Here is a 26457-nt window from a genome sequence, read left to right as displayed (position 1 = left end):
GCGAGCGAACGAGCGGGCAAGGCAGCGGGCGGGTGAGCGGGCGAGGCAGCGGGCGGGCGAGCGGGCGAGGCAGCGGGAGGGTGAGCGAGGGGGCGAGCGAGCGGGCGAGGCGGCGAGCGAGCGGGCGAGGCGGCGAGCGAGGCAGCGGGCGGGTGAGCGGGCGAGGCAGCGGGTGAGCAACCGAGCGGGCGAGGCAGCGGGCAAGCGGGCGAGGCAGCGGGCGAGCGAGCGTGCTCCGCAGGGCAGGCTCTCTCCGCCGGGACGTGGGCGGCGGCGGCTGGCTGTGGCTTCGGGGCAGCGCTGAGCTGCGCGGCCGCCCTCCCGCCCCCCGGCCGGTGCCTTCGCCCCGCAAGCCCCCCCCGACTTGCCCGGAGGAAGCGGCGGCGGCGCGGCGCTGCGGGCCGGGAGGGGAGGGGGGCGCGGCAGGGGCTGCCCCTCCTGCCAAGGAGCCGAGCCCGGCGGCGTGTGTGTGTGTGTGTGTGTGTGTGTGTGTGTGTGTGTCAGACCTGCAGGAATGGCTAGTAAAGGTGGCGGCAGTCCGGCATTTGCGTTTCTCTGTGTGTCAAGCCCCGTGGAATGCCGCTTCCCTACCAGCCATTCCCGTGGGTCTGACACACACACGCACGCACGAGGGGGAGAAACAACGCTGGACTGCCGCCAGCTCTGCAAGGCTCTGCCGCTCCCTTCTCTCAGCAGCCTGTTCCGAACTAAGGGACAGTTCTTTTTTTTTTGTTCACTGGAGTATAAGCCGAAGTGGAGTTTTTCAGCCCGAAAAGTGGGCTGAAAAATTCGGCTTATACTCAAGTATATACGGTAAGTGGGTTTTGGTTTGCAGTTTGGACACTCAGTCTCTAAAAGGTTCGCCATCACTGGTGTAGGTTAAAAATCACCTCAGTTCTTACACCTACAACTTGAAATTTATGCCGTATCTATAAATAAAATATCTCTGCCTCACTGCAATGCTGGCTGAAACATTCCTGTTTTGCTACAGCAATACTGTACAATTCCACCAAAAAAAAGAGAGGGGGAGGAGATAGACTGGACCTTTACCTTACCTGACAATTCCTGTTCATCCATTCTAAAGCATGCAGGCTTCATTGTCATTTCTAGCACTCTGATACAACCATCATCTGAAGCTAAGATCACTTTATCTGATGTACACCAGTCAACATCAAGTACACGAAAATTGACATTTCTGCCACTTCTTAAGCTGCTCACCATCTGGATCTAAAGGATATGGCAAATCTTAGCTTTAAAACGATTATTGGGGCAAATTGGGTACTTTTCATGTACAGTCATTTACCATTACTGTAAATATAAACCTAAAAGAATTTCGTGGATTACTGATATTAATTTCTGCTTTATAATTTAGGGAAATATATGTCATCTCTACCACTCAGCTTACCTTTTAGAGACATCGACTATTTCCTGAACTAAAAAAAATTCACAAAAGAAGATCTTTCATTTCAAATCGTGATGTGGTTATTTCGTTTATTACCTTTTTAAAAAATGCATGTTGTAATCAATATTATTGCATGGGTGTTCTTCCCTTTTATAAGAATTCCCATTTTTAAAAATGCAATAATCTTAAATATCAAAATATATTTGAAAAATATTAACTAATTTTAATTGCAAAAATACAACAGAGTCGGGACACACTATGCCAGAACTGAGGCAAAAGCTCTTTAAGTGGGGAATGGCTGAGAGCTCGCAATGCAACTATGGTGATCTGGAACTAACTAATGTATATAATTCAAGAATTTCTCCTCAGGAAATTTCAAGACATCTGGGATGATCTCATCGCAGCCACACCAGAAGTGTTAGATATTAAACTGTAATCTATCCCATTGCAATTCTATGGTTCCATATTAAATAGTCAGCAAATACATATATTGCATGACCTCTGCAGATGCCATATGCTAAATAAATCAAATTTGCAAAAATCAATCACAATTTTTTTTGTGATTGATTGATTTCATTGGTTTATTCTGCAGTTCAAAAAAGCTTACAATGGTTCATTTTATTTTTCTCCACAATAACCCTTTAACTGCAGACTGAACTTGGGTCTCTAGTGCTTTATCCACTGGAAAAATGCTATAATAATCTGAATATTAATATACTATAACTAATTTGATTTCTACATGCAATCAAGAGGTTTACTGAATTAAAGGCCTTAATTATCTAAGTGATATCTATGTCTATCAGTTAATTAAAAATTATATAGTACAAATATATAATATTATATATTATATAGAACAAATTCAGATGGGGGGAAAAATCAACCAAGATGATACCTTACCTCCTTTGTATCCCAAACTTCAGCCCCATCATTGTATATTGCTATCAGCTTTTGGTTTCCTTTCCCAGGAGCAAAGCGTATCTTCCTCACCCAGCCTCGGTGGGTGGGAATGCCCCTGGCAGAATATGAAAAAGGAAAAGATGGGAAAACTGCTTGTATCTGGGATGGGCAATTCATTTTCTCAAGAAACTGGGAATATTGTGGAGGCTGCAGTCTGTTCTCACCCCCACCCCACCTCCGTTGGAGGCCAGAGAGGGATAACCAAGATGATGGATATGGCCCACAGGCTATAAAACCCTAACCATCTAGATGGGCATTAACCCATCTTTTATAACCCTAACCATCTAGATGGGCATAACTGATTAAAAATTCTCCCAGACTTTGTTTGTCAGGGCTGGCTGGGAATGTTGCAAATGATGATGATGTGACCCTAGAACACTGCAACTGCATAAATATATACCAGTTAACAAGCACCCAAATTTTGTTCACACAAACGTGGGGATATCTTGATGGTCATAAGTGGGAGGACTGGTAATTAGGGTTTTGGGGTTTTTTAGTGCCGTTGTAACTTTGAATGAACAATAAACAAATAGCTGTAAGTCGAGGAGACCTTTACTGTGTAGATCACCATCCAGAAGTCAGTCACAAGATACAAATCATTCATTACCTGGAAACCCTAGCTTTTAAATCCCAGAAGTTCAAATTGCCATCAACATCTCCCAGAACTAAGGTATCACCTTTCCATGCAATGCATGTAATACTGCCCATACTTCCCTACACAAATTTAAAAAGCAAAGATTAAAAATCAGCTCAGTAGCAATTTGAAATATACATAAACCTAGGTGAGGTAATTGCCTCTTACATACCCCAACCCCATCACTAATTAAACATATGTTAATTAGATAATCATTTAATAACATAAATATAACCTCAACAATGGAATTTTAATCCATTAGTATACATATTAACCAGAGGGAATGTAGGGGCAAGCAACTGCAGTTTAAGAGCAGCATGAGGCAGTAATTTAAGTTAAATACTATCTATGAATTTCAGATGCATTTGATACAACACAAATACATGCTAGAGAATTGTAGTAAGATTCTAAAGGTATCCAACTCTAGGCACAGTGCTCATCTTTGTTTCTTGGCTAAGGGAGCTAGTGTGGTCCGAAGACATTTTCCGTGGTCATGTGGCCAGCATGGCTATATGCCATAGGTACATGGAATGCTGTTATCTTCCCATCAAAGTGGTATCTATTAATCTACTTGTATCTGTATGCTTTTGAACTGCTAGGTGGGCAGGAGCTGGAGCACAAACAGGAGCTCACCCCATTGCACGGGGTTTGGGTCTCAAACCTAGGCTGTCAGCTTTCCAGCTGACAAGCTCAGCATCTTTAACCGCTAAGCCACTCCACTCAGTAAGATTCTACCAACTTGGAACTGACAAGAAAAAAAAAGTGTAACTGATGCAATAAAGTGGCAAATGTACTGCACAGTATCAGGTTGTCCAATGATGCACCCTTTCTGGATTACTTAGAGCAGAAATTCAGATTTACTTTCAAGATCTTGCAACTGGCTTTGGAACCGCACTCTGTAACATGACTATAATGGGCAAACTAAAGCAAATTCATGGAAGGCTGAATTATTTTTATTTGTATGTCAAAAATGAGATACTGCAGAAATTTCATTTTTTTAATTTCATCTGTAGATAGACAAATGATAAAGAAAATAGAAACTTTTATTATATCTACTGATCTATAACTATTGAAAACAGACATTCAGTGATGAACTTACATCAGGAGGAATTCTCGCACTGTCTTTGACAGAATTCCCTTCCACTGTCAAGTGATAAACTTGTCCATCAGTATCTGTAAAAACAAAGTGCTCCCGAGCAGAAATGTTCTGACTTAATTCAGATTTACTCTCTGCTTCCTGCAACAAGCTTTAAAAGAGAAAGCAGTGAGTGTTTCAGTCTATATCTGTATGTGCATACGCACAAATGCTTAAAACATACATCACAAATAAGTAATCTTGAATTAAGCAATTTACTATAAAGAAATGACATAATACCATTGCTGTAAGCCACCTAGGACTATTATGTGTAAGATAGGCAGCCATATTTATTTGAAAGAAATAAGTTAAAATCTATCAAATACAATCTGTAATATTTTTTTTAAAAAGTAGATTGATAAAATTGTATTTCAATATTAAATTATCCCCTTATAATATATGAAATAGACAAATGATGTATTTTACTGTACAACACATTTTAACATTTAATTCTTTCTGTTGCTATCCAAATGCTGCAATATTATCAAGTTGGTAGCTGATTTAAATTACAATCCAGCTAAACTTTTTATTTTCATACGTAGTCCAGAACTAGTGACAGAAATGCTAATGGGGAATATTTATTTTATTTTATTTTATTTTATTTTAATTCCATTTATATCCCGCCCTTTTCCGAAGACTCAGGGCGGCTTACAAGCTTAGCAGTAGCCTTCATTCTATGTATATGCCTGCTTATTAGGGCTTTCATACACCCCCCAAGCGGCATTATTACAAAGTCAGCTTAATTGCCCCCAACAATCTGGGTCCTCATTTTACCTACCTCGGAAGGATGGAAGGCTGAGTCAACCTTGAGCCTGGTGGGATGCGAACCTGCACTAATTGCAGGCAGCTGGTGTTACTTAAGGAGGCATTAGCCCACTGCTCCACCAAGGCACCATAATCTTGGGCAGATGACCTCTCTAAGAAATATTTAACATGAATTTTCACTTAGACTGGTATTGATACCTGATCATTGAAGACTCCAGACTGCTCTGCTCTGTATCTGATACCACTGTTTGCCTCGCCATTGCCTCACGGGCTGCAAGCTGCTTCTTTCTTAAACTCTTCAGATTATGAGAAGGGGACCATTCCTAAGAGAAGAAAACCCAGAACTTTCCACATATAAAGATTTATCACTAGAAATTTCACTCAAATGTATTTGGAGAAAAAAATGAATAATACACAAATCACTACTGTAGTTTTTCTATTAATCTGAATTTAAAAAGGGAAATAATATATGGATTTATCCCAATGGATTTTAAGAATACTTCAAGCAAACTTCATGCAAGAACAGGTAATGTTTATAGATAAAATTTGTATCTTACCAAAGCAGTAATTGTAGGGAAGTTTTTAGACATTTCTCTGAGAAGAGTACATGTCCTGATATCCCATAATTCCAAAGGTTTATCTTTGAATACAACTGCCAAATACTGCCTAAATTTGGAGAAAAAAAACTAAGGTAAAAAAATACATAAGAAAATTTCATAGCAAATACGACTGTACTTCTTGTTTTATTTACTGACCTAGAATATCTATTTAATGGCTTTATAGAGCTCCTTATATAAATAATTTTAATAATGTCTGATTTGGAGCTGCCCAGATTTAGTTTTAAGTTGGCTACCAGTTGTCTTCTGGCTGAGGTTCAAGGTTTTGGTAATGGTTTTCAAGGCCCTACATGGCATGGGTCCGGAGTACCTCGGGGATCACCTGCTGCTGGCGTCAACTTCCTTCCGCCCTGTGCGTTCCCACAGAGAGGGCCTCCTCAAGGTGCCACCGGTCAGAGAATGTCGGCTGGTGGCCCCCAGGGGGAGGGCCTTCTCTGTGGGCGCCCCGGCTTTATGGAATCAGCTGCCGGTTGAGCTCTGGACGGCACCTGACCTTTGCTCCTTCCGACGCGGTCTGAAGACCTATCTATTTGAACAAGCCGGCCTGGCCTGATGCGGGATGTGCTGGGGTTTTTACTGTGGATTTTTATATTATTCTACTGTTTTAGCTCGGGCTCTTATTTAATTCTTTTTTAATTTTTGTATTCTGTATTTTTATATGTGCCCTGTTCACCGCCCTGAGTCCTTCGGGAGAAGGGCGGTATACAAATATAATAAATGAAATGAAATGAAAAATTTATCCATACAACATTGCTCCTAATAACCTTATGATACTGCTGGTAAAGGCCTAAAGAAGCTTAAATTTACTTCTTTAAAGAGATGAAATTAAGAATAACATAGTGTTTATGAAAAACAATTTATGAACCTTACATCTAATACATGTTAACATGAGAAATGAAGAAAACAAAGCATAGATTTGTGGATCAATTCTAGTATTACTTTGAAATACAATATTTTTAGTGTTGTATTATTGCAGAAAGCAATAGGAAATGGTTCTAAAGAAAGGAGAACAAAAGAATGAGAGTAATCCCATCTGCTTCTTCACCTGCAAACCACTCATGTGAATGATAGACAGCACTAAGAAATGCTGTCTATCATTTAACTAAATATTCAAATTTATTTGCTTGAATTTTCAAAGTTGGTTAAACAACAGATTCTGTATAAACTTGTAAATAATTAGAGTAACTTTCTAAAGGACTCATAATATAACCCACTACAGAGATTTGCTTACTTCAAGTGAGACACCTTTATCATTTCAATTGCTGGTTCATCATTGCCTCGCTCCCCACGAAAGGCAAGACTCCTACCTAAAAAGATGACACACAACATATGTAAACTATCTAACACAAACAAACTGTCGTGGCTGATATTTCAAATTCTTACTTTAATCCCATTTAGATTTTCGTTTTTAACATTAGTTTCCAAGTCCCATTATATTACATTTTCTGTATTAGAAATAAACTCCAAACTGAGATAGTAAACATGAGATATTGCTAAACTTTTGGCTACAAGCCATCTCATTTTCACATTTTTTTCTAGTTTTAATAAGGGCCAAAGATCAGTATAAATTTTAGTAAATGCAAACAATTTCTCAGTGATCTTGGACTAATCCTATCTGTTCAATCCTATGCTGAAAGTCTATTAAGTGTCTTATTCACACAAGCTACTTTTTTTTACAGATTCACGATATAATAACTCCTGCAAGAAATAATGTATTATCTAAAGCTGTCCCAAAGAGCTAACAGTGGTTCTCTTCATATAAATGTTGCTGCATCCATTTACATTCATTATACTGAAGAGCAACCACTTGGTCTCATTGATATTTATATATCCCAATTTACAATCAGTTTTGATCATTTCCATGGAGGCCAGTTCTTTCAGAATGTTCTGCAGAGAATTCAGTAATTTCATACATTGATAACTATATTGACTCTCCCATACTTATGGATACACCAAACTACGATTGTTCTTTTTGTGGTCATTCTTTCTTCCCCACTAGTATTACATAATATAAAACTGTTTAGAATATTGTGGAAGAGATATATCAGAAAACATAATGCCATTTTCTATTTCTTCACCTGTTTCCAAAACTGTACTTTCTTTTGGTAGCAGTTTTCTTTACTTAGTGAGATCATCATACAAAACAGCAGTTACACACTATGGAGGGAAATTAAATTCCAGCCAAACAAATTTAACACTCACCCAAATGAATTTAAAACTTAATCCATTTGAAAACTTTGCTGAATATGTGACATTTCTTAGTATTTGCTTCTTTTGCTTATTAAAAATAAAAATAAAAAATAAATATGAAAGGCACTATACCAATGTAGGGCTAAGTTATATGAAAACCATTGTGGCATAGTGTAAAACACAGATCGTTTAATCATAAGATCAAGGTCTGAATCCTAATTCAGATACAAAGACCAGTGGGGAAGTGATGAATACACCGAGCAAATCAAACGTTTCAAAATTAGATCACTGATCTTTCTACTGTTAAGGTCCAAGCAATTATGCATTTTCATGTTTGCATCCACATATGGAAACATCTTTATATCTGATAACATCTGTTATCAGTGGGAGAAATAAAGCTGAGCAGAAGCTACAGCATCAATGCTAATATGTACAAAAAAGACTTGGGTGTTAAAAATTTAATAATGTTGTAACAATACATTTATTAAGTCTAAGAAGTACTGAAGTAGCAATCTTTTAAAATTAGTTTTGAATTTGTATTCTCAGAAAAAGCCAAAATGCTTTTCATGTAACAGCGTTCAATTGTTTTGAAGAAAATGGCAAAATCTACCTATTTATGTCTTGACAAAATTAAAATATACTGAATTTGCTGAGCTATAGTCATCTAAAATTTTTAATCTGTTTTTTTTTAAAAAATGCATTAACTCACTTATTTCAATTCATCAGACAGAATTCAGTACAAATTCACTCTGTACAGATAGTCATTCCTCTCTTTTATCATCAGGTATTATATTGTGCAAAGAATTTACCTGTGGGAAGATCAACCATTTGCAATTCGTTTCTCACTAATCCCAAATTATTAGGAGTAGATGTAGCAAATGAAAGGAAGCCATTCAAGCCTGTCCATTCAATACCCCTGTCAAGGAATAATATTGAAATATATTATACAAGCATTTCGAATTATAGGAAACATATAGCTTAATGGGACAAGGAACAAAAATACTCAATATTTTTGTAAAATACACTTTACAATATCCAATGTTTCTCTTTAAATGAAAAAAACCTGTCTTCCTATCATGCCATGGGCCACAGTAGATTCACCATACAAAAATATTAACATATATAAAAATTATGTGAATAACAGTAATAAAGAATATTTACAACAGTTTAATTCCAAAAAGACATACAAAATTAGACCAAAATTCCAATTAAAAAAGGAACTCCCATTCTTTAAAATTGTTCTACATAAAATGAGAATAGAGAATGATATTATATTATTTTGCAAACAATGGGATTGTTATTGAATAATTACACGATTTTACTTTAAATAAGCTGCATTATTAGTAGCAGCAACACAGCAGCTAACAGCAATATTTCAAAGAATATGGTACTATAAGAAGACATAAGGCAAGGATTATTGTTACTTTACATTCAGTACTGTAGTAGATATTTTCTATTAAAAATATGAAGTCTCAGTAATATAAATCTACAGATAAATACATGGATGGAAGCAAACTACTATTTGCATATGAATAATTTTCTTGCAAAAATAAATGCTATAATTCATTACAATTTTGAAAACAATGATTATTTCTAGTAGTATTTCTAGTAAATTAAAAAAAATAAATCTGCAGACTTATTCAAGATATCCTGAAAGCTACAGTATAAATAAAGCAAGCTCTGAATTCTCTAGCTCTGTTCTGCGTACCATTTATTTCAGAGGCCTATAGATCTAATTTGATTAAAAGCTAAACATGCAGCATGTACCGTTGAACAAAAACCTGTATTTTTATGTAAATGGAGAATGCAAACTAAATTTGAAGCTTTTTTTATCAGTATTGGTATTCCAGTTATATTGGAAGTGTTCAAAAGCAGTCAATTTTCAATTTCCAAATTTCAAGTACACTGGCATAAAAACTCACATTTAATGCAATTAAGGGTCACACTACACTTGTTTTATAGATTACAACTCTGTGTTTAAAATGTAACACTTATGAACTTTATTAATAGTCTCTGCAGTGGATTTATAGAACAGAAAAATGTAGCCTCAGAGCTTTAAAATCTCTGAATAATTCAAGGCAATCTACTTCACGAGTTCCTTTCTAGCAGTAAAGAAACGGTGAAGAAACCAAATTCCTTTGTTATATTCACCCAGCAGCCCTGGTAATTTTAGTGTAGGTAGTCCTCAACTATGACAATAACTGAGTCTGAAATCATGGTTGTAAGTCATTGCAGTTGTTAAGTGTCACCACATGACAATCCCCAATTTTACTTTTTTTTTCCTGCAGTCATTAAGCAAATGCAGTGGTTTTTAAATGTGGTAATCACCTGTTTTATCGAATGAGCATTTTTTTTTGCCAGAAACCAAAAGTAAATACCAGAAACAGGCAAAAACATTAAAAATCAAAGTCATGTGACTATGGGATGCTTCAAACAGCATCTGAATATACCCGACATACAACACCAGTAACAATTAGAAGATGGCAGAGTAGAAATTATGTAAAACTGAAAAGCAACACACAATGGCTACTTTCCCCATTGACTGCTATGAACAATGCAAACCCTTCTATATGTTTATTTCTGAGCTTGGTTGTTTCATTACCCAGCTAGGTAATATCATCAGTGAGAATAAGTGTGGGATTTGTTCCCTGTTTAGGTAGCTTTCTCTGCGTTTTGGTGAGGGTGTGGTTTCACTGTGGCAGTTTCTTGATTATGGAATTGTTTTCAGCCTCATAATTTTGCCTGGTGTTAAATCTCTGCTTATCTGGATGTGGCCTCTTGGAGAAGTTGTGTTCTAGTCTCTTTTTTCCACTTCTTAGCCCTGAGATCACAAACGACTCAACTTAAAACATAAGGTACACACATAGGACTCTTCTGTATGTTTTTGGCAATGAAGTACATATTAAGTTTTCATCTACTTCTTGCATTTTTCTCATCCTTAGTACTTAGTACTTAAGTACCGAGATGCCCTATGCACAGTCACCCATGCGCTCATGACCTCCCGGCTACACTACTGCAATGCTCTCTACATGGGGCTGCCCCTGAGGACCACTCGGAGGCTTCAGCTGGTGCAGAATGCAGCTGCGCGAGTTGTGATGGGAGTCTCCCGATACTCCCATGTAACACCTCTTCTCCGCGAGCTGCATTGGCTTCCGGTTGCCCTCCGGGTGAGATTCAAGGTGCTGGTGATGACCTATAAAGCCCTAAATGGCATGGGCCCGGATTATCTGAGGGAGCACCTGCTGCAAGCATCAATTTCCCATCGTCCTGTGCGCTCCCACAGGGAGGACCTCCTCAGGGTACCGCCGGCCAAGGATTGCCAATGGGCAATCCCCAGGGGGAGGGCGTTCTCTGTGGGCGCGCCTGCCCTATGGAATCAACTGCCAACGGAACTCCGGACTGCCCCCGACCTTCGTTCATTTCGCCGGGACCTAAAAACCTGGCTCTTTGAGCTATCTGTGTCTGAACTGAGGGGTTTAATGTTTTAAATTGTGATTATAATTTTTTGCGGCTAGACTTAATTTAATTTTATTTTAATTTTATATTGTATTGTTTTTAAATTTTGCCTTGTAAACCGCCCTGAGTCCTTTGGGAGTAGGGCGGTATATAAACCGAATAAATAAATAAATAAATAAATAAATAAATAAATAAATAAATAAGGCAAACTCTGATTTGATCTGCCAGATGCTACAGATAAGTGTCATGTACTATATGAAATGATTTTAGACAGACTTAAAGCTTTAAAAATCTTGGAACAAACTACAGTATCTCTGCAGTGGAACAGATGTCCAAATTAATATTTTGGCTAAAACATATAAGAAACAGTTGCTGGAATTGGGTATGCCTAGTTTAATGAAGAGAAGGACGAGGGGGAATATGATAGCAGTGTTCCAATATCTCAGGGGTTGCCACAAGGAAAAGGGAGTCAAGCTATTCTCCAAAGCGCCTGAAGGCAGGACAAGCAGCAACGGATGGAAACTAGTCAAGGAGAGAAGCAACCTAGAACTAAGGAGAAACTTCCTGACAGTTAGAACAATTAACCAGTGGAACAACCTGCCTCCAGAAGTGGTGAATGCTCCAACACTGGAAGTTTTTAAGAAGAGACTGGACAGCCATTTGTCTGAAATGGGATAGGGTTTCCTGCCCGAGCAGGGGGTTAGACTAGATGACCTCCAAGGTCCCTTCCATTATTATTATTATTATTATTATTATTATTATTATTATTATTAATTATTATTATTATTATTATTATTATTATTATTATCATCATCATCATCATCATATCATCATCATCATCATCATAAAATAACATAAAACTGAAAGATTATTGTGAGTCCCAAGTCAAATAAGCAATTCACTGGGGGGGGAAAGTGATTCAAATAATTTTGCATGGCTTTAAAGGATTTTAGGCTGCTTATCTGACATTGTTCTAGGAACAAAAACATGCAGTAAGATTTTGCACAGTACAATTAATGCACAAATCAAGAAAGGATTAGGAAGGATGGAAAGCAGGAAGGAAAAATTCAAATATTATTTAAGTTGTAACATTTATTATTATGGTCAAATAATTTGGGAGGAACCAAATGGGAAAAGAGGAAAATAAATGCCTGATTCCTTCATAAAGCCAACAACTTGGTTTTCTCTCTTTCTCTTCTCGTATTAGCTGACCCAATCCTGAAGATGGCAAAGAGGCAAATTTATATTCAAGATCACATTGCTGTTTATGTATCTAAAGTGTTTCTTAGTTCAAGTATTTTTAAAGATTTGTAGTTTGACAGATGGTGAGACTGCATTTTCTTACCGTATATACTTGAGTATAAGCCGACTCGAGTATAAGCCGAGACCCCCAATTTCACCCCCAAAAACTGGAAAAAGTTATTGACTCGAGTATAAGCCGATCCGCCGTTCTGCAAGCCTCTGCCGCCAGCAGAGGCTCGATCCGCCATTTTGCAAGCCTGAATACACAGGAATACCCTGTGTGGCCGCGGCTCGTCGGCTCGTCGGCAGGTCTCCGTTCCTCCTGCCGACCTTTGGGGAGGTTTGGGCGCCTCCCCAAACCTCGGCAGGTCTCCGTTCCTCCTGCCGACCTTTGGGGAGGTTTGGGCGCCTCCCCAAACCTCCCCAAACCTCGGCAGGTCTCCGTTCCTCCTGCCGACCTTTGGGGAGGTTTGGGCGCCTCCCCAAACCTCCCCAAACCTCTGCAGGTCTCCGTTCCTCCGCGCAGACCTGCCGACCTTTGGGGAGGTTTGGGCGCCTCCCCAAACCTCCCCAAACCTCGGCAGGTCTCCGTTCCTCCTGCCGACCTTTGGGGAGGTTTGGGCGCCTCCCCAAACCTCCCCAAACCTCGGCAGGTCTCCGTTCCTCCTGCCGACCTTTGGGGAGGTTTGGGCGCCTCCCCAAACCTCGGCAGGTCTCCATTCCTCCGCGCAGACCTGCCGACGTTTGGGAAGGTTTGGGCGCCTCCCCAAACCTCCCCAAACCTCGGCAGGTCTCCGTTCCTGTTTGGGGAGGTTTGGGCGCCTCCCCAAACCTCCCCAAACCTCGGCAGGTCTCCGTTCCTGTTTGGGGAGGTTTGGGCGCCTCCCCAAACCTCCCCAAACCTCGGCAGGTCTCCGTTCCTCCGCGCAGACCTGCCGACCTTTGGGGAGGTTTGGGCGCCTCCCCAAACGTCCCCAAACCTCGGCAGGTCTCCGTTCCTGTTTGGGGAGCTTTGGGCGCCTCCCCAAACCTCCCCAAACCTCGGCAGGTCTCCGTTCCTCCGCGCAGACCTGCCGACCTTTGGGGAGGTTTGGGCGCCTCCCCAAACCTCCCCAAACCTCGGCAGGTCTCCGTTCCTGTTTGGGGAGGTTTGGGCGCCTCCCCAAAGGTCCCCAAACCTCGGCAGGTCTCCGTTCCTCCGCGCAGACCTGCCGACCTTTGGGGAGGTTTGGGCGCCTCCCCAAACGTCCCCAAACCTCGGCAGGTCTCCGTTCCTGTTTGGGGAGGTTTGGGCGCCTCCCCAAACCTCCCCAAACCTGGGCAGGTCTCCGTTCCTGTTTGGGGAGGTTTGGGCGCCTCCCCAAACCTCCCCAAACCTCGGCAGGTCTCCGTTCCTCCGCGCAGACCTGCCGACCTTTGGGGAGGTTTGGGCGCCTCCCCAAACGTCCCCAAACCTCGGCAGGTCTCCGTTCCTGTTTGGGGAGGTTTGGGCGCCTCCCCAAACGTCCCCAAACCTCGGCAGGTCTCCGTTCCTCCGCGCAGACCTGCCGACCTTTGGGGAGGTTTGGGCGCCTCCCCAAACCTCCCCAAACCTCGGCAGGTCTCCGTTCCTGTTTGGGGAGGTTTGGGCGCCTCCCCAAACCTCCCCAAACCTCGGCAGGTCTCCGTTCCTCCGCGCAGACCTGCCGAGGTTTGGGGAGGTTTGGGGAGGCGCCCAAACCTCCCCAAAGGTCGGCAGGAAGAACGGAGACCTGCCGAGGTTTGGGGAGGTTTGGGGAGGCGCCCAAACCTCCCCAAAGGTCGGCAGGTCTGCGCGGAGGAACGGAGACCTGCCGAGGTTTGGGGACGTTTGGGGAGGCGCCCAAACCTCCCCAAACAGGAACGGAGACCTGCCGAGGTTTGGGGACGTTTGGGGAGGCGCCCAAACCTCCCCAAAGGTCGGCAGGTCTGCGCGGAGGAACGGAGACCTGCCGAGGTTTGGGGAGGTTTGGGGAGGCGCCCAAACCTCCCCAAACAGGAACGGAGACCTGCCGAGGTTTGGGGACGTTTGGGGAGGCGCCCAAACCTCCCCAAAGGTCGGCAGGTCTGCGCGGAGGAATGGAGACCTGCCGAGGTTTGGGGAGGCGCCCAAACCTCCCCAAACGTCGGCAAGTCTCCGTTCCTCCGCGCCCTGCCTGCCTGCTTCTTTCCGCTGCGGAAAGAAGCAGGCAGGCAAGGCGCGGAGTTTGGGGAGGTGCGCGCGCACCTCCCCAAACCTCCCCAAACTTCGGCAGGTCTCGGACGGCGGTGGCTTGGGAGAGGTGCGGGCGATCCCGGAAGCACCAAAGCCTCGGCCGCGCACAAGTCCTAGGTAAGTTTTTTTTGTTGACTGGAGTATAAGCCGAAGTGGAATTTTTCAGCCCAAAAAGTGGGCTGAAAAATTCGGCTTATACTCAAGTATATACGGTAATTAAAACTAGCTACCATCTAAGACATAACAGCAGAAACTTCTAAAAAAGAAATCTAATAAAAGAAAATAATTTTGAATGAAACAGACTTTTGGGAACACAGCCAAGCTTATGTAATTTCCTTATTCTAGCTGATGCTTTTAAAAACATGAATAAATAAAAGATATGAAAAACCTCAAACAGAATTAGAAAGTTATCACCTCAGTTTGTCAGTTTGATGTATTGCATAGTCCTGATCTATCCTTTTACATGAAAAAATAGTCACTGTATTTTCTCCTATAGGAAAAACAGATTGATTTTGAGCAAACAAATATAGGGGAACGTTAAGCAGTCTTTTTCCTCCCAGCTACTGAGTGTTCCTCTATTCAGGACCCCAAGCTCTGCTAGCTATTGGGAATAAGACATTTTTTAAATGAGGAACAACTAAAAAAACCCTCTCATAAATGGTTTGAATCTTATTTGATTTGGGTAGGTCTGTCTATATTGCAATGTACTAAAAAAAGCAAATTTTATGTTCAGGTTCAATATGTATATTAGTTACAAATTCAAATATTTACTATGCAAAATCATTATTTACAATGAATCAATCATGATTTTATTTAAGGAAGTAAAATTATTTTATTGAAGAAATGTCATCTCAGAAAAAGTCAATTGTTTGCATTAAATATTTTATTTTCTTTCCCCATCCCCTTCCAGGATCAACATCAATTAAAAGTAACTCACTTGACTTCACAGGAATGAATGCTTAATTCTTTATATAGGTATCCACTAGTCAGATTATACACCAAGACTGACCCATTGCTTGTTCCTGTAAAGAATAATTTTCATTATGTATAAAGATGACAATTTATATTAATGTTTTACATTCAACTTTGCAAATAAAATGTTAATGTTAATGTTAATTTTATTTGTATACCGCCCTTCTCCCGAAGGACTCAAGGCGGTGAACAGGGCACATATAAAATACAGGATACAAAAGTTAAAAAAAGAAAAATAAGTCTGTTGAATTAATCTTCCTGATTCTTCTACCGCAACAATAGCAAATTAGCAATGTAAGGTTACAAAGTTGATGTGAACCCTCTACAGCAGAGGTCCCCAACATTTTGAGCACCAGGGACAGGTTCCGTGGAGAGAGGTTTTTCTGAGGACCGGAGGGGATGAGGTTTCATGTACTGCCTAATGGGGTTTTGCTGGTTTGCGTGGACCAGGTTTTGGCATGCTAGAGCCTGGTGTCAGTCCACGGACCAGGAGTTGGGGACCCTGCTCTAAATAGATACACAGATGGGTGCTGAAGAAAGAAACATCCTTAACGCTCCTAATTTCTACTTAATCAAGGATCAAGAAAGTATTCAAAGATAAAGACTGTCTCTAACCTCCCAGGAAGATGTATAATTTAATCAAGGCAATTGGTAGGTACTGAACTTTCTGACACGCTATTGCAGAACATAAATTGTTCTTATTTATAAACAGAGGCTTCCTTAACATGATACAGAGCAATCAGAGTAAATGTTTTCTTTAACCTGGATAAGAAGAAAATTCACTGTAGGGTCAATGGACAGGGATCATAGTAATCAGATGGTACGATAATACTGGGAAGATAATCAGCTCCTCATCATACAGCTTTAAATAACCCCTTTTAGCACTGACTCTTAATTCTGAAGTGCCACTTGAGAGAATTTCACCTGGCATTAATAATTATCATGGTTGGTTTTTTTAATTATGCAGTCAGTCAAATTTTTATATCATATCTTATATTTTATTATGATCTGTCGCAGTCATACAAATGATTAGATTGGATTTGGCATTTTAATTCACTTGTCAAGTCCTTCCCAAGGACTTGGGATACACAGATATTGTTTGAATTATTATTATGGTTCCTTACACAGTCAGCCAGATTTTAGATAGATTTGGCATTTTTATCTACCTATCAAATTCTTTCATATAGCCAGCCAGTTCTTTAGACCGGATTTGCCAATTTTATCCATCTATTGAGTCCTTCCCAAGGTCCTGGGATAGGCAGATATTGTTCTTTGATAGTGTGAAAGGTATCATCTCAGGATGTAAGCTATTCCAAGTAAAGCTGTCTTTTACAATTGACTGATAGTGATTTTGTCAATGCCATAGTATTCAAGTGGTGTTCTATATGTTTTGGAATTGCACTAAGGATGACTATTATTCTTGGTACTATCTTTGCTTTCTTCTCTGGGAGTTATTACACTTATGCTTGGGGGTATTTGTAGTTTTCTCCAGTTCTATTCTGCTGTGTGCAGATACGGCAATGTTCAATATCCACGCTTCTTTCTTATTACTCAATATTCTTGCCTCTTATTTTCCCTACATTCCCCTGAGGGATATTCACACAGTTCTTTTAAATTATGTTACTTTATAAATTGTTATACTGGTTTTTAAGTTTGTATAGAATTCTTCTTAGGAATTTGAATTTTAGTAGGCTACTTTAATATTTGTTCGATTATATAAACTTTTATCTATGACAACAATTCTGTAGTATTTGTGTCTTTATATATGTGACCTAGAGAATTCTACTTGGGTGACAAATAATATTTTTAAAGGAAAATACAGTCAAACATAAGCCCATCTTTCTGAGACACTGTTTTATAGCAAAAATTAAAGAGACAATTGGTCAGATTCATTTTAGAACATTACATTTTTAGAGGTTTATAGTCTGAAAAAATGTTACTAATTGCAATTTTTAAAATATGAAGCATAAAAACCTACTTAGTTCAAGAAGCAAAATTATATTTTCATGAAATTCTGAAAGCAGGTTTCACTTAAAAAAATTTTTAGAATTACAGCAGCTGTGATAAGGTATTTCCTATAGAAATATTTTCTGAAACTGCACTGAGTATTACACAAACCTATTATTTCATAGTTGAACTGAACAATATATTGGGCTTTACTCTTTAAACAATACTTACCCACAGCAAGCAGCGGATGATATTGCTTAATATTTTTGGTGGTAAGAGGTGGACACATGCGAATAGCAAATGGAGGCAAAGGAAGTCCTGAAAGTAGTCCTGTTAAAATGAACTTCAAATGTACTTCTTGCAAACAATAACCTTTTGCTTGCTCTTCGGTAGATAGTGCACCTTTATTGTAGGACACAAAAGAAAAAAGCTGTATGTGTGTATGTATATTTATAAATGATATACATCAGGGGTAGGCAACCTTGGCTCTTTTATGACTCGTGGACTTCAACTCCCAGAATTCCTTAGCCAGCTGGGAGTTGAAGTCCATGAGTCATAAAAGAGCCAAGATTGCCTACCCCTGATATATATTATAATATTGCAGAAAAAAAATATTTCCATTACAGTAATGGTTTTAATAGGTAATTGCTTATGCTTAAGCATGAATCCACTTGAACTTAAAAGTTACTTTTACATATTAGCATTATCTAAGAACAACCTGAATTAATTTCTCTGGGAATTGTGCATTCTTCTATTTAATAATGCACATATTTAATCAAAACCAAAGTCACCCACACAGTATAATTCATGTTTCATTTCCTGACAATTTAACCTTGAATATATCCAACTTTTAATTCTCTCGCATCTTTTTTATTGTATTGCCATGACCCAACATTTTGTTATTAAAGAATGAGAGGAAAAGAGACCAAAATATATTAGAGAGAACTAAATGAAAATACAGAAAAATCCTTAGAAAATCCAAGAGAAGCAACACCTTTCAATAGTCTTGACACTGTAAATATATACGAAAATATTTACTGTGGGCAGGTTTTTGTAGATTTATCATTCTGAATATTTATGTATGGGTGTCACCCTGCATTTTATTATTATCCAGATGTAATATTCTTGCTTTTGTCCTTGTGGGCTTTATCCATAAAGGATTTTGCAATGAAGGATGCCACAAAAGTCTTTGTAATTATGATTGCTTAATAATAAATGGAAATATTCCAAAGTTGCAATTTCCTAAAATAATACTTTCAATAGTTTATTTGTGAGCAAAGTTAAAAGTACGCACACGTATGCATGTGTATCAAAAATGTATTCATAGTTCTATATTTTTTTTCCTCCACTTACTTATCATATTATCCAGTGACAAGTCTGGAAGCTTATTCTGCAAGGTTCCAACAGGAATTCCACAGAATGAGATAGGCGAATACAAGGGTGATATGTTGGAATGGCTAAAAATAGCAACAAGAAAACTTCAGCATGCAGCATTGAATTATCTTCTAGTATAAACAACAAATAGAACCCAGATAGAACTGTATACGAAGATTGGTACCAAGCAGGATAAGGGAGCCTTGATTTTCACTGGTTACAATGAGAGCATCAGAGAGTAGATTTAATCTCTTCTCGAACAGTTCCTGCATGTATTTGTTTTTAATTTCCCCATAAAACTATCTGAATTACTATTATTTATGGCTGGGATAAATAGTTTATTTTCATGAACTCTTAAAAAGTAATACTTTTCTAATCAAGTGACTAAAATTCATGTATATTTCAGATGTTATCTACTCCAATATGTGCCAAGAGTAACAGTGTTTTAGCTAGAGTTAATTACTTGTCAACAGCGAAATATATTGAGGAGATAAAACAAAATCCAATGAAATTTGATCAAATTTGCCATTTAATATATTTACTCCATAAATTTGCAGATACAAATTCCTTTCTGGTGCGTTAAATTTAATATGTGCTAGCTAAAACAATAGATTGCTAGGATATGGCTGAAGCTACCAGCTTATTAATGCTAAAACAATTCACTCTCTTTTGATGACTAGTTATCTGAATATAAGTTTATAACATTATTACTCTATAAGTTATGCTTACAATCATAGACATTATAGAATTTTTGGCAAAATTTATGTTTTACTTTATTAATATCTTATTAGATTTGGGTAGCATTTCAAACTACTTTGGGGATTACAAGCTCAGCATTAAACAACTGATTGACTGCTTACATGCCATCAAGTTGCTGTCAACTCTTAATGACTACATAGATTCTCAGCATGCAGCAAGCCAAATCCAAAACGCTGCCAGTAGCTTTATTTATACGATTTGTTTAATGTTTCTTATATTATATTTGGCTCCAAGTATCTGCCATCTGACATAACCTAAAACCCAATATAGCAAAAATTTCTGCTTCAAGTATTAAGAATTTTCCTGAAGTTGAAGCACAAAGACAAACAGCTCTGATTTGGGGAAGTGGGAGTGCAAACATTTAGAATGATGACCGTCTTTATCCATAGAAAGTATGGTTCCTTAAAGAATAAAGTACTGGGATTCATGGAGCATCAAATGGCAATGGAACTATTAATTTTGGTATAATACAGTTCATATAAATCACATGCAAGTTTTATTATGCATTATCTTCATGTGGTTATTAGCTGCAAACTGTGGCTCATATTAGTTTTGGAAGATTGTGTTTGTATTAAATTTCATTCTTGCTGACTCTAGAAAGGTGGTACCACAAACAGGCTATGATTTTTGGTTATTTGTGCCAGAAATACAGTGTAATAATTATTCTCAAGCATTCCCTATATACATATGTATACATATCTATGGAATAAAAATGACACTAAGTTACCTGGTACGTATACCTTGGCCTGAAATGGTGGATTTCAGCTCCCATATCATTACTCTTCCATCACTGACTATAAGAGCTACAGAATTTTCATTCACTGGACAGCTCACCATACTAAATGGACGAACAGTCTTAGTAACCCTAATGGCATCACACTGACTTCGTAAGTCATAGATAAGTTCCTGAATGGGCTCAGGATCTGTAAACGTTAAAATGTAAAATATCACACATTTGCAGCTATTACTCCTAAGAATTAAATGTTTTCCACTGTAAAATTAATGTGATATGAACTCAAGCTATTGTGCAACATTGAGGTTTAAAAAGCTGAATACTTTCTAGCAGAGGAAGTTAATTTGCCATACACCACATTACGGACAATATGTGAACATAATAAAAGACTCAGTAAATGATTGCTAGAGCCTTGAGTATAGGAACATACTATGTACATTATCACAGCATATATAGACTATGCCCTTTGATTACTGTCCATCTATTTCTATATCTGTACTCACACACAAAGCTTTATTGTACTGGATTATCAGCATGTTATCTGCATTAAATAATGAAATATCATCACGCTAAAATTGTACTTATTTTTAATTCTAGCTGCAATCTAAACAATCATGTAATCTGAATAACAATGAAACGGTCAGTTAAAACATAAATTTATATGAATTTATGGTGACAGGCATATGAGTGGTGATTTACCTGCTGACTCTTCATTTGGGACAACACTTGAATTACTGGTAGATCTGCGAACTCTCAGAGTTATACAGCCATTTTCATGCAGGCAGAACAATCCATCACGCTGACAACAAGGAATTACCTAGACAAAGATATAAAAAAGTGACTAAGAATGACACTTTTAATATAAATTTCATGGGCATTAATGGGTAGGAATTGTCACAGCTGTATGAAGTGTTTCTATATTGAATCTTAAAACAGAATTTAGCTATCCTAAAGCTCACCAGTTTCATTTTAAAGTCTTCTTAACTTTGCAGCTTAAAGAATGCCCAGCCTACTTTTCCAATAGTTCCAATTGTTCTTATATATCTCTTGAACAATACTTTTCATGTTATTTGTAAATAACAAATAAAGAATGAACAGTGAGTTATAAATATTTTAAAATAGCACACTGTATTTGAATTTTATATTGTTTACCATCAAAGCTAAAATGAAAAGGTATCAAGCAATACCATTTTATCAGGTTAGCATATTTCCCTTAATGGCAGGAACACAATATACATGGGTCAGGAGATGGCAAAGGGGGAAAATCCTTTTAATGTGAATGATATAATATTACAGGTAGTCCTTGACTTACAACTGCAATTGGGACTGGAATCTCAGACACTGAGCGAAGTGGTCATTAAACAATACACCTATGTGACTGCTTTGTTCCAACAACTACAATCCCATTCCTCCTGATTACATTTGTTAAGAGATCTCCTGGGTCACTAAGCGGACACAGTGAAGAGGGATGCCTGCTGAATTCCCTTTGGTTTGGAGAAGGGAACTGCTCCAGCGGGTTGCAGGAACGGAGCTGGATTTTTCAGGATCCAAGTTCTTTTTTTCCACTCCCGGGAGGAGATGAACTCCTCCAATAGGGTAAAGAGATGGATCTCCAGTCTTGAAGTTTCCAGCTCTGTTCCTGTAGCCCACTGGAATTTGCCTCCCTTCTGTGCACAGACAACACCTTCAAAGGTTGCAGAAATGAAGTTCAGATCTTTGGGATCTGACCTCCATTTCTGCAGCTCCTTGGGGGAGTTGCTTTCCCCCCTATATGTAAGAGGGGGCTCCTTTGGCGCTCTGCAGTAATGGAAGTCAAATCTTCAGGATCTGAGCTCCGTTCTGCAGCCCTTCTGAGGAATTCTGCTTCATCTGTGGAGAAGGGATGCAGAAATGGAGCTCACATCCCAGATCTCCAAGGGCTGCCTGCAGGGGTAGGAGAACCTCAACTCCATGTGAAGCTGAAATTCCCACCCAGCTGAAATTCTATCTAGGCAGGCAGCCCTTTCACACTGTGAGCTGCCTGCCTAGATCAGCTCTGCAGCAAGCAGCAGTAGCTTCCAACACTGACTTTCTGGGGAAGCCAAGAGGAGAAGACTGCAAATGGTAATGACATCATTGCAGACAGCTTTGCAATTGATCATAAGTGTGAAGAGATCACCAAGCATCCAAGATTGCAATCATGTGACCACAGAGAGGGTGTGGGATTTTACGAAGGGCAGAAGTAGTAATGCATTCTTTCTGAGGCTGTCATAACTTTGAACAGTTCTTAAAATGCTAACAATAACGCACATTAACATTAAATTATGTATTCATTTAAACAGTAAGAATATTTAGTGTGATAAAATTCTATATTATACAGTACTGGTAGACTCACTCAGTTCACTTCTATGAAAATATATCCAACTTTTTTCTCATTATAGGAAACAATACAACCAAAGCAGAAAACATACTGTATATAGTCATGCTTTAGGCACTAAGACAGCAGTGTAACCTTGGAGCTTGGGCCAGCCACTGTCTCTCATTCCTAAGAAAAAAAAGCAATGGCAAACCACTTCTGAAAATTTTACCAGGAAAACTTCAGGCAGCTGCCAGGAATCAATACTGACTCAAAGGCATGTACTTTCCATAGAAAATACAAACAACATGGTATGTTTTTGGAAGCAGCTTTATCAAAAAAAAAAGTTAGATTGTACTTAATATATCAAACCAAAACCAGATAATGAAGTCAGATTTCTTTTTATTTAGAATTGTTGTGTGTTAAAGAAAGAAGAGAGTGAAATGTATAACTTTTTTTCTAAAGTATGCTAAACAGTAAGTTGTATTTGTTACCTGTAGAAAAGGCACTCCTGTTCTTTCAATTGCTATTACACCTACTGTCTGATTGACTTCAAGATCCAGAACCAAGATTTCTCTTGGGTACAGTAATAACATGTAATTTCGCTTGGATGGTAGGTAGGATAGCTGAAGGCAGTCATTCAATGTTACTGATTCAGCACTAAACAGACCACAAATACACTTATTACATGCTTTTAATTGAAAGTGGGCTATTAAGCAATTAATAATCAAATAATTAAAATTAAATCCACAAACAAATTACATATGCATTTCAGGTCCTGGCTACCTGAGACCATCTCTCCCCAGTGGAACAAGCCCCGCCCCTCTCGTGCCAGCAGAAGAGGTCTGCTATGGATCCTGTCAACTAAGGCATTGAAGCAGGTAGAATCAAGGAGAAGAGCCTTTTCTGCTGTGGCTCCATCCCTGTGGAACATTCTTCCACTGCAGCTGAGAACTGCCCCTTCACTTTTGGGTTTCAAAACCTGGCTTTGCTTGTTAGCCTGGAACTCCGAAGATGGTGCTCATCACTTGGGGTGGCTGACAGGGTAGAAGATCTCATCCCTATCCGTCTCTTGGCTCGTAAGCCTGGTTTAAGCAGTTTCTAATAATATTTCAACATTGATTTATTTTAATTATTTTTCACCTGTTTGGATAATTTGTAAGCTGCTCAGGAATCATTTTGCAGGAGAGATCAGTGGCATAAAAATTTAATAAATAAAATAGCAAATATATGATAGCATATGTATATAACATTGCATAGCAGACACTACAATGACTGTTTTTCATTCCTGCTCTTTTGCTAATTGATAGTTCAAGTAGTGAAGATTGTATTAACATATACGGCAATTCATTTCTGAACTGATGAAAGGAATTTTATATTTCACTTTGTTCATGAGTTCTGACTAGGCCAAAATGAATCTATTGTTTGATGTATTGACTTCTGGCTAGTGATATTCATTTTATAAAGTCCAGGTAAAGTATACATCTCACTTATCAATTAATGTGACAGTAAATATGGGCTAATATAGGATTGTAGATTTTATCCAAGTAACCGCTATTTTGACTGATTGCCTTGCATTAGTGCATTAGTAGTTGAAAGGGGACAACTTCCTTATTTCCCAATGCTTTCCAGCAATACATAATTTTTCCCCACTTTAATCTATCCAAAATGGATTTGGTAATTCAACTGGAGTATACAGACTAAGAGAAATACTGAAAGCTTAGAGTTTAAATTTTAAAATACCACAAAAAATCATCTGTACCACTTATTAAGCTACAAAGAATGCACTGACAGCCCGTTTCATTTTTGACAATTCTGTAATTATAATCACTAGAATTTAAATAGACATAAAAAGTTGAAATTGCCATCAAAGCTACTGAAAAATGAAGCAACGTTGTAACTATTTAATTCTACTTCAGAATTAATGTTTGCTTGTTAAGATCACATTACAATATAAACTGATACATTTGATTAAGTATTTGAAGAAAACATATGGAATGAGAAAGAAATAAAAGATATATTTCAATGTTTGCCAGGGGGAAAATGCAATGATCAAGTTTATGGTTGTTAAAGGCATGATTATTAAGTAAGGCAGTTTGAAAAGAATAATTCTTGAGAACATTAGGAGAAATTATAGTTAAAACATACCTTGGTTTTTCATTAGTGATGAGAATTTTTACTTTGTCCAGAGCCTTTTTAGCTCCTGTGGCAGATACCAACTTATTATGAACAGGACTAGAATGAGGGCTGGAAATGTAGACTTTTTTTCCTGAACTGATAGGGGCTTTAGAAGGAGAGAAGTCTGAAATAAACACTATTCCTTCACTTGTAAGCACTGCATGAAAAAGATAATAGTAGTAAATACACAAAGTAGTTAAATCATATAATTTCATGGTTACTATACTAATAGAGTTCAAATGCAAATGATTTCATGCAATACTGAAGTAGATGGCAGACAACTCAAAGGAATGTTCTTGGCAAAAAAACCCAGAAGAGTATTTTGTTTTCATTGATTATAGGCCAAACAGTCAATAGTTAAATTTATATGGTTTTTATGTATATGAGTGCTGTACTTCAGTACATTGTCTTTGTTACTTCAAAATGAAGCAGTGTCATTTATCATTTATCATTTTATTAAATTTGTATACCGCCCTTCTCCCGAAGGACTCAGGGCGGTGTACAGGGCATATATAAATAGCAAATACAAAAGTTAAAAGGGAATTAAACAAGTGCCCAGATAAAAAACAATAACAATATAAGAAACCCATTAAAAAACCCTAACGTCCCCCATCAGGCCAGACCAGCTTGTTCAAATAAATGGGTCTTCACACCGCACCGGAAGGAGCGAAGGTCCGGTGCCTGCCATCCGGAGCTCAACCGGCAGTTGGTTCCATAGAGCCGGAGCGCCCACAGAGAAGGCCCTCCCCCTGGGGGCCACCAGTCAACATTCTCTGACCGGAGGCACCCTGAGGAGGCCCTCTCTGTGGGAACGCACGGGGCGGAGGGAAGTTGACGCCGGCAGGTGGTCCCCTAGGTACCCCGGACCCATGCCATGTGAGGACTTGAAGATCATAACCAAAACCTTGAATCTCACCCAGAAAACAACTGGTAACCAATGTAGCTCGTGGAGCAAAGGTGTAACATGGGAGTACTGGGAAACTCCCAAGACAACTCTCGCGGCCGCGTTCTGTACCAGTTGGAACCTCTGAGTGGTCTTCAAGGGAAGCCCCATGTAAAGAGCATTGCAGTAGTCCAGGCGAGAGGTCACAAGTGCATGAGTTGACCGTACACAGGGCATCCCGGTCCAGATAGGGCTGCAACTGGCGCACCAGGCGAATCTGGGCGAAAGCCCCCCTAGTCACGGCTACTATATGGTCTTCCAGGGTAAGCCGTGAATCTAGGAGGACTCCCAAGTTGCGAGCCCTATCCACGGGGGTAAAAACTCACCCCCCCCCCATAAAAAGAGGTGGAATATTTTGAATGTCCCGGGATGCCGGAATGCACAGCCACTCAGTCTTATCAGGGTTGAGCTGAAGTCTGTTCCTCCCCATCCAGACCCGAACCGCCTCCAGGCAACGGGACATCACATCGAGGGCATCACTGGGGTGGTTTGGGGTTGAAATGAAAAGCTGGGTATCATCGGCGTACTGATGATACCCAACTCCAAAACCACGAATGATCTCACCCAGCGGTTTCATGTAGATGT

The 26457-nt window shown here is 39.3% G+C and overlaps 1 protein-coding gene across 2 annotated transcripts in view; it reads right to left on the bottom strand.

The window, feature by feature from the left end:
* Window positions 1-26457, bottom strand: part of WDR11 (WD repeat domain 11) — a 60080-nt gene that overhangs the window by 23500 nt on the left and 10123 nt on the right. For both annotated transcript variants that reach the window (XM_083364514.1, XM_083364515.1), the window contains exons 5-19: window positions 24900-25086; window positions 23246-23411; window positions 21116-21233; window positions 20411-20606; window positions 18904-19007; window positions 17782-17952; window positions 15569-15653; window positions 8510-8616; window positions 6742-6817; window positions 5451-5559; window positions 5092-5216; window positions 4093-4240; window positions 2967-3073; window positions 2300-2414; window positions 1056-1227 (exon numbers count right to left, since the gene is read on the bottom strand). In XM_083364514.1, the coding sequence (XP_083220640.1) occupies window positions 1056-1227; window positions 2300-2414; window positions 2967-3073; window positions 4093-4240; window positions 5092-5216; window positions 5451-5559; window positions 6742-6817; window positions 8510-8616; window positions 15569-15653; window positions 17782-17952; window positions 18904-19007; window positions 20411-20606; window positions 21116-21233; window positions 23246-23411; window positions 24900-25086 (1986 nt within the window). The remainder of the gene's footprint in view (window positions 1-1055; window positions 1228-2299; window positions 2415-2966; window positions 3074-4092; window positions 4241-5091; window positions 5217-5450; window positions 5560-6741; window positions 6818-8509; window positions 8617-15568; window positions 15654-17781; window positions 17953-18903; window positions 19008-20410; window positions 20607-21115; window positions 21234-23245; window positions 23412-24899; window positions 25087-26457) is intronic.

Source organism: Vipera ursinii (genome assembly GCF_947247035.1).
Source record: "Vipera ursinii genome assembly, chromosome: 5".
NCBI lineage: Eukaryota > Metazoa > Chordata > Lepidosauria > Squamata > Viperidae > Vipera > Vipera ursinii.
The sequence above is the reverse complement of the archived record's forward strand: the minus strand, read 5'-3'. Positions and strand labels throughout refer to the sequence as shown.